Source organism: Calypte anna, unplaced genomic scaffold, assembly GCF_003957555.1.
Source record: "Calypte anna isolate BGI_N300 unplaced genomic scaffold, bCalAnn1_v1.p scaffold_87_arrow_ctg1, whole genome shotgun sequence".
Taxonomy (NCBI): domain Eukaryota; kingdom Metazoa; phylum Chordata; class Aves; order Apodiformes; family Trochilidae; genus Calypte; species Calypte anna.
In genome coordinates, this window is record NW_022045535.1 from 344,146 (window position 1) to 352,103 (window position 7,958).

The 7,958-nt window shown below is 50.5% G+C and overlaps 1 protein-coding gene across 1 annotated transcript; it reads left to right on the top strand.

Moving 5' to 3' along the window:
• Positions 1 to 6,751: 6,751 nt before the first annotated feature.
• LOC103529001 (olfactory receptor 10A7-like) lies at positions 6,752 to 7,748 on the top strand. The gene is given in 2 exon segments (XM_030468892.1): positions 6,752 to 6,906; positions 6,908 to 7,748. Coding segments are annotated over 2 exon segments (996 nt in total).
• Positions 7,749 to 7,958: the final 210 nt, after the last annotated feature.

The following is a 7,958-nucleotide window of genomic DNA, read 5'->3' on the forward strand; positions in this document are numbered from 1 at the left end:
AGTCCAACCCTTGAACCACTGTTGCGGTTGCTAGACCATGGCACTCAGTGCCACATCCAGTCTCTTTTGAAATATCTCCAGGGACGGAGAATCCACTACTTCCCTGGGCAGCCCATTCCAATGCTTGATCAAATTCTTTCTAATATCTAACCTAAACCTCCCCTGGCACAACTTAAGACCCTGCCCTCTTGTCTTGTTGAAAGTCGTCTGGCAAAAGAGCCCAACCCCCCCCTGGCTCCAACCTCCTTTCAGGGAGTTGTAGAGAGTGATGAGGTCTCCCCTGAGCCTCCTCTTCTCCAGGCTGAACACCCCCAGCTCTCTCAGCCTCTCCTCATAGGATCTGTGCTCGAGTCCCTTCACCAGCCTGGTTGCCCTCCTTTGGACCTGCTACAGCACCTCAATCTCCTTCCTAAACTGAGGGGCCCAGAACTGGACACAGGACTCAAGCTGTGGCCTCACCAGAGCTGAGCACAGGAGCAGAATCACTTCCTTGGACCTGCTGGCCACGCTGTTCCTGAGCCAGCCCAGGATGCCATTGGCCTTCTTGGCCACCTGAGCACACTGCTGACTCATGTTCAGCTTCCTGTCAATCCAGACTCCCAGGTCCCTTTCTGCCACTCTGTGCCCAGCCTGGAGCTCCCCATGGGGTTGTTGTGGCCAAAGTGCAGGACCCGGCACTTGGCTGTGTTAAACCTCATCCCGTTGGGATCAGCCCAACTCTCCAGTCTGTCCAGGTCCCTCTGCAGAGCCCTCCTGCCTTCCAGCTGATCCACACTCCCCCCCAGCTTAGTGTCGTCTGCAAATTTGCTGATGATGGACTCAATCCCCTCATCTAAATCATCAATGAAGATATTAAACAGAACTGGGCCCAACACTGATCCCTGGGGGACACCACTAGTGACCGGCTGCCAACTGGATCAGCCCCGTTCAGCACCACTCTCTGGACCTGGCCCTCCAGCCAGTTCCTAACCCAGCACAGGGTGCTCCTGTCCAAGCCACGGGCTGACAGCTTTTTCAGGAGGATGCTGTGGGAGACGGTGTCAAAGGCCTTGCTGAAGTCCAGGTAGACCACATCCACAGCCTTCCCCTCATCCACCAGTCGGGTCACCTGATGATAAAAGGAGATCAGGTTGGTCAGACAGGACCTAAACCCGTGCTGGCTGGGTCTGATCCCTTGCCCATCCTGCAGGTGCTGTGTGATTGCACTGAGGATGATCTGTTCCATGACCCTGCCAGGCACTGAGGTCAGGCTGATGGGCCTGTAGTTTCCTGGGTCCTCTTTCCGGCCCTTTTTGTAGATTGGCGTGACGTTCGCCAACTTCCAATCATCTGGGATGTCCCCAGCTGCAGGCTGCCCTCCAGAAGGAAACAGATGAGAGCAGAATTGATGGAGAGACCACATGTCCTCACTGCTCTGCCAAACCGACACTTTACCTCCAGATTTTCCTTAAAGGCCAGTAGATATCTCAGGCATATCTGCCTTAAAAATACTCATCATTATTTATGAGGTAAGTAGAAGAGACAAAGTGAATACTTTCCCTTCAGGTATGCTCTGCAGGCTGATACATTGGGGGGTAAAAATTCTGAAATGTTCATGGATGTCAAGAGTGCATTTAATCTGAATTTCCCCCATGTTCTTTTTTACCAGTTTCTGTAGGGCAGGACTGACACCTGCAGAGCCAAGAATGCAGCCCTTTCTCCATATGACACCATCAGCCAGCACCAACCACAGCTCATGAACAAGACCTGCCAAAATTCTTCCTGTATGGAGCAAGGTGCTTTGGGGATTTCTGTGAGAAACTGAATGGATCTGCCACGAAAATTCTGACATTACTTATTTAACATTTTCTTTCTCTGACAGTGCACTATGCCCAGAGGCATCAGATGTCCAACAGCAGTTCCATCAGGCAGTTCCTCCTCCTGGCATTTGCAGACAGGCGGGAGCTGCAGCTCTTGCACTTCTGGCTCTTCCTGGGCATCTACCTGGCTGCCCTCCTGGGCAACGGCCTCATCATCACCACCATCGCCTGTGACCACCACCTCCACACCCCCATGTACTTCTTCCTCCTCAACCTCTCCCTCCTCGACCTGGGATCCATCTCCACCACTCTGCCCAAAGCCATGGCCAATTCCCTCTGGGACAACACAGACATCTCCTACATGGGATGTGCTGCACAGATCTTTTTCTTTTTATTCTTCATTGTTGCAGAATTCTCTCTTCTGACCATCATGTCCTACGACTGCTACATGGCCATCTGCAAACCCCTGCACTATGGGACCCTCCTGGGCAGCAGAGCTTGTGTCCACATGGCAGCAGCTGCCTGGGGCACTGGGTTTCTCAATTCTCTGATGCACACAGCCAATACATTTTCCCTGCCCCTCTGCCAGGGCAATGCCCTGGACCAGTTCTTCTGTGAAATCCCCCAGATCCTCAAGCTCTCCTGCTCACACTCCTACCTCAGGGAACTTGGGCTTACTGTGGTCACTTCGTGTTTTGCTTTTGGCTGTTTTGTTTTCATCGTGGTGTCCTATGTGGAGATCTTCAGGGCTGTGCTGAGGATCCCCTCTGAGCAGGGAAGGCACAAAGCCTTCTCCACGTGCCTCCCTCACCTGGCTGTGGTCTCCCTGTTCGTCAGCACTGGCATCTTTTCCTACCTGAAGCCCCCCTCCATCTCCTCCCCATCCCTGGACCTGGTGTTGTCATTTCTGTACTCGATGGTTCCTCCAGCAGTGAACCCCCTCATCTACAGCATGAGGAACCAGGAGCTCAAGGGTTCTATGGGGAAATGGTTAGGGTTTTTCAGCAGACATAGGCTGCCTCGTGTCCTCTTCAAATGACTCTGTCTGTGTTTCAGAATAATCCATACTTTTTTTCTTTACACATTTTTCCTTTTTCTTCAACAGTGATTTTAATTTTGTTAAGGTATTATTATTATTCATCCTTCCTCCTTTTGTGACCAACAAAACTTGTTTAAATAAAGAGCCTCCACTGGTTTTAAGGAAATAAATCTACATGTAACAAATATCTTGTCTGCTGTCCCTTTTCCATGTTTCGGGAATGAATGGGAAGTGAAAGCCCTTCCCTGACTGCAGCAGCCCTGGGGAGGCTGCTCTGTGCCTGGAGCAGTCAGAGCTCTTGAGGAGCACAAGGGCCAGGGCTGTTGTGCTGGGCTGGGCAGAGCGGATGGCCCCGAGGGGCTGCAGAGCTCTGCAGATCTCCTGGAGAGCAGAGCAGGGGACACAGGGTGCCTCCTGCTCCTTTTGCCATGCATGGTCACCCATCTGGGGCTCTGAGCTCTCTCTGCCCCCCAGGAGCTGCTGTGCCCTTCAGAGGGGCTGGGGCTGTGCTGGGACTGCCCAGAGCAGCCTGGGCTGGGCACTGGTCTTTCTGCCAGAGCATCTCCATCCTCCTGCTGGGCTCAGTGCCTGCATGGGGGAACTCCCAGCCCTACCCGGGCTCTCTCCTGGCCCAGAGCCCAGCACAGCCTGGGGCAGAGCTGTCGCTGAAGCCCCACAGCTGACATGGTTTCTCCAGGAGCTGGAGATGCTGCCCAAGAGGACCACCACAGGGTGACACAGCCCCAGGGACTGCTGAGGCCATCCCATCAGATAGAGCTGTCTCCAGCAGGAGTGCACCCTGTTCTGGGCTGTGCCTGCATGAAAGGCATCAAGGAGCAGCAGAGCTCATCTGCAGAGAAATCTCAGAAGGACAAGTGCCAGTGTCTGCCCCTGCAGGGGACTCACCCGGGCCATGGCACAGGCTGGGGCTGCCTGGCTGGGAGCAGAACTGTGGGAATGTCCTGGGGCATTCCTAAATCCCCAGAGCAAGACGGATTAGAGGGATGGGATCTGAAGCTTCCATCCCAGACTCTGAGGCACACACTCTTCTCAGCCAACATCACACTTAAGTTTTTACCCATCCCAGCAAAACTCCAGACTGTACCCTGGGGAAGTTTCCACAAAGGTGGTCTGGGCAGTCCTTTTGGAGTGATCACGAGAAATACAAGTCTGGTCTGTCACATCCCTTCCTTCACACCCAAACAGTTCTATGCCTTTATGATGGAACTTCTCTTGGTTGTCCAAAACCTTCACAAAGGTCACCTTGGAACGTTCAGACTGGAGGCATAGAACAAGAAGTCTCGCCCTGATGGTACCCTTGTGTTACAAGTTTAGAGGGGTTCTGGATCAGCCCAGGATTTTGTTTTCAAGGCAAAGCCAGTAAGAGCAGAGAGACAGCAGAGAAGGTCTGGAAATGCTGGGGTCAGAGTTAGGTGGGAAAGCAGGAAGGGTGACAATAGTCTGAAGGGAAAGAGCTGCAGGCATGGACAGTGTAGGACAGCCTGCAGGAGAGGTGGCCAAGGGCTCTGTCAAGGAGTGAGGTCATTGTCCCCTTGGCCATAGCAGTGTCCTGGGCCACCAAGGCTGGGGAGAGGAAACTTTCTCTTGAGGCTCTCAGGATCTGCCTTCCCAGGGCCTGGGGTCAGGGCTTGGCCTTTCTGCTGCATCCAACAAACCAAAGGGTTTTCTCAGCATTACAGCCGCCAGCACAGGGCCTTTGCCTCCTGCAATCATGGCCTCCAGGGATCTGCTCTAATGAGGCCATGGGGAGGCTCTGGCAGGCTCAGGGGGGCCCATCGGTGTGTGAAGGTTTTTTAAGTTTTGCTTCTGAGTTTGACTTTATTGGAGATCTTTTTTAATTATTCTCTCACTATCTGAAGTTCGTTTAATGAGCCTCACAATCCCAGGGGAGCTCTTTACCTTTTTGTATTTTCCTTCATGTCTTCAAGACCTATGGATCTCCCTGGAGTTTTTAATTTTTTCCTGGTGGATTTGGGGAGGAAGATTTCAAAGAACACCTTTGCACTCTTCATTGAAAGGGAATATTTCATTACTTTGTACTTCAGAGGAGAGGTTCTAGCAGATTCTCCAAGTGATAATGACCCAGAGGGTCTCCTCAGGAGGTCTGCACCAGAAGGAGAAGCAGTTCCTTGAGGTCTGACTGACCCTGGGTGGACACCCTTGCTCCTCACCTCCCCAACCCCACCACTGCTGTCCTTGGCCCCTGGGACTTGCATCACTTCTCCTCCCATCAGACTTCTTCCCTGGTCTCTGCAGCTGGATGGTTCAGCTCCTTTGCACCAGCTGCCCCCTCTTTTCCTTAGAGAACTGCTGCACACAGGCACAGCAGGAGTTTTCCGCTTTGCAAACAAAGCAAAGCAAAGCAAAGCATGATAAATTTTCATGGCAAATCAAACACACTCCTCAACCATAGGCTAAGTACAAGCTGTCCCTAATGAGGTCACCTTTCTACAAGGGATAATCTTATGAGAAATCCTTTGTGTCAGGAGACACAAAAAGATGGCCAAAAAACATTGACAGAGATTGGTTAGGAGAGAATCAGACAGCTGAAATGTTTGTGAGCTTTGAGTTCTTGAACATGAAAGTAGCAGGATAGATGACAGGAATGGCTATGAGCAAAGAGGAGACAACTGAGGATAATGGAAAAGGTCTTTTGTAAAACTTTCTTTTAATACGTATTTAAAATGTCGGATTTTTTTACTATTATTAGAATGTATTTCTCCTTCCCATCAATCATTACACTCTCCTTGTCTTGCCTCAGTCCTTTCCTCCAACCCAGTGCTGGGGGAAAGCTGAGTGGGTTGCTTTTCTTTAAAATTGTCTATGTTATATTGTTGATCTTAAAAATTGTTTCTTTACCATTTATTTTCATGAAGATGACTGTACACATTTTGCATTTTCGGTTCCTATGTCAAGATCCTATGGAGAGGTATAAGTGGGTAGTTTTGCCACTGGGTATGAAAAACAGCTCTACAATTTGTCAATACTTTGTGCATTGAGCACTGAAAGTGGTTTGTTGAGCTCATCCTCTGGACATGCTCAAGGAATTCTATGTCTTTCTGATGCTGCACATGGACACTGACATTTCATGTTGAGCTTCTGGTCTAACACAACCCCCAAATCCTTCTCCTCAGGGCTGTCCTCAAACCTTTCTCCTTCCAACCTGTATTCATCTATGGGATTGCCTAAACCCTTTGCAACTTGCACTTGGCTTTGTTGAACTTCATGAAGTTTTCATAAGCTCACTTCTCCAGCCTGTCCAGGTCCCTCTGGATGGCATTCCTTCCCTCCAGCATGTTGAGGTCACCACACAGTGTGGTGGTGTCAGCAAAGTTGCTGAGGGTGCGCTCCATTTCACTGCCCATGTCCCCAACAAAGATGTTAAACAGTTGGTCCCAGTACCAACCCTTGAGGAACACCACTCCTCACACATCTCCATTCAGACTCTGAGCTACTAATCAAACCTCTTTAGGTGTTGACCATCCAGACAGTTCCTTATCCAACATGTTGTCCATCCATCAGGTCCCTATTGTTCCAGTTTAGAGACCAGAACGTTGTGTGGAACAGCACTGAATGCTCTGCACAGCTCCAGGTAGATGACGTCTGTTGTTCTGCCTTTTTCCACCAAGGCTGTGACCCCACTGATAAAGGCCACGAAGTTACTCAGGCAGGACTTGCCTTTAGTGAAGCTGTCACCAGTCATCCCTTTGTTATCTGCTTGCCTTAGCAGAGCCTTCAGGAGGATCTGCTCCATGACCTTGCCAGGCACAGAGATCATAGTACCACAGAATGGAGATAGAGATGAGACTGAATGGCCTGGAGTTCTTCTCTTCTTCTTTTTCAGGTTTGAAAATGGGGGGGTTGTTTCCCCTTTCTCTAGGCTTGCCATAGCATGGTGGACAGGACATCAGCACCCTCAAAGAGCCTGCTGTTGGGATTGATCTGTGGAGGGAAAATGTCCCAGAGAAAAGGCTTGGAGAATCACACAGCTGGACCTGGATTCATTCTCCTGGGATTTTCTGACCACTCCAGCCTGCAGGGCCTCTACAGTCTTCCTGCTCATCTACCCGGTGGTCCTCACAGGGAACAACCTGATTGCACTCATCACAGTGGTGGACTCAAGCCTCCACAGCCCCATGGATTTCTTCCTGAGGAACTTGTCCTTCTTGGAGATCTGCTGCACATCAGTCACTCAGCCAAAAATGCTGGTGGGTTTCCTGATGGGAGATGGCAGGATCTCTTTCCTTGGCTGTGCTGCCCAGCTCTACTTCCTGGTTTTGCTGGGCAGCATTGAATGCCTTCTGCTGGATGCTATGGCCTATGGCCCCTACACAGCCACCTGTGACCCTCTGCACTACAGCCTCATCATGAGCAGCGGGCTCTGTGTCACACTGCTGCTGGGATCAGGGATGGGTGTTGTACCAGTGCAAGTAGTTCAGACCTACCAGGTGTTCACTTCGCCCTTCTCTGCATCCCACGACCTTCATCACTTCTTCTGTGATGTTCCTCCTCTGCTGGAACTGGCCTGTGCAGACACTTTCTGGAACCAAGTGACTCTGTACACCACCATCGTGGTTTTCGCAGTCCTTCCCTTTTCCTTTATAGTTCTTTCTTCCACTACAATTAGCAGGGCAGTTCTGGAAATGCCTTCAGGTGTTGGCACACACAAAGCCTTTTCCACCTGCTCCTCACACCTTGGGGTGGTCACTCTCTTCTATGGCTCAGCCACAGTGTTTTACTTAAAGAGACACTCAACGATCTCTGTAGACACTGACAAATACCTTGCCCTGTTTTACACAATTGTGACCCCTGTGTTTAACCCTGTCATCTATAGCCTGAGGAACAAGGCGGTGAGAATTGCCTTGAAGAGACTCTTATGGACAAAATGATACGGCAGAGTTGTGAATATAGTCCCAAATAGTAACAGATTTGGTGTAGTACATGGTTGCTTGATCACAGGTGCCTCCTGTTTGGTCAGACAAAATCAGATCTTCTGCTTGGCTTTGATCCTGCTCAAGGTGGAAAGTGGTCTCCTGATGCATTTCTGTTATGTCATGCTCCACCATGGTATTTTTGTACTCCAGAGCACCTTCAGTGAC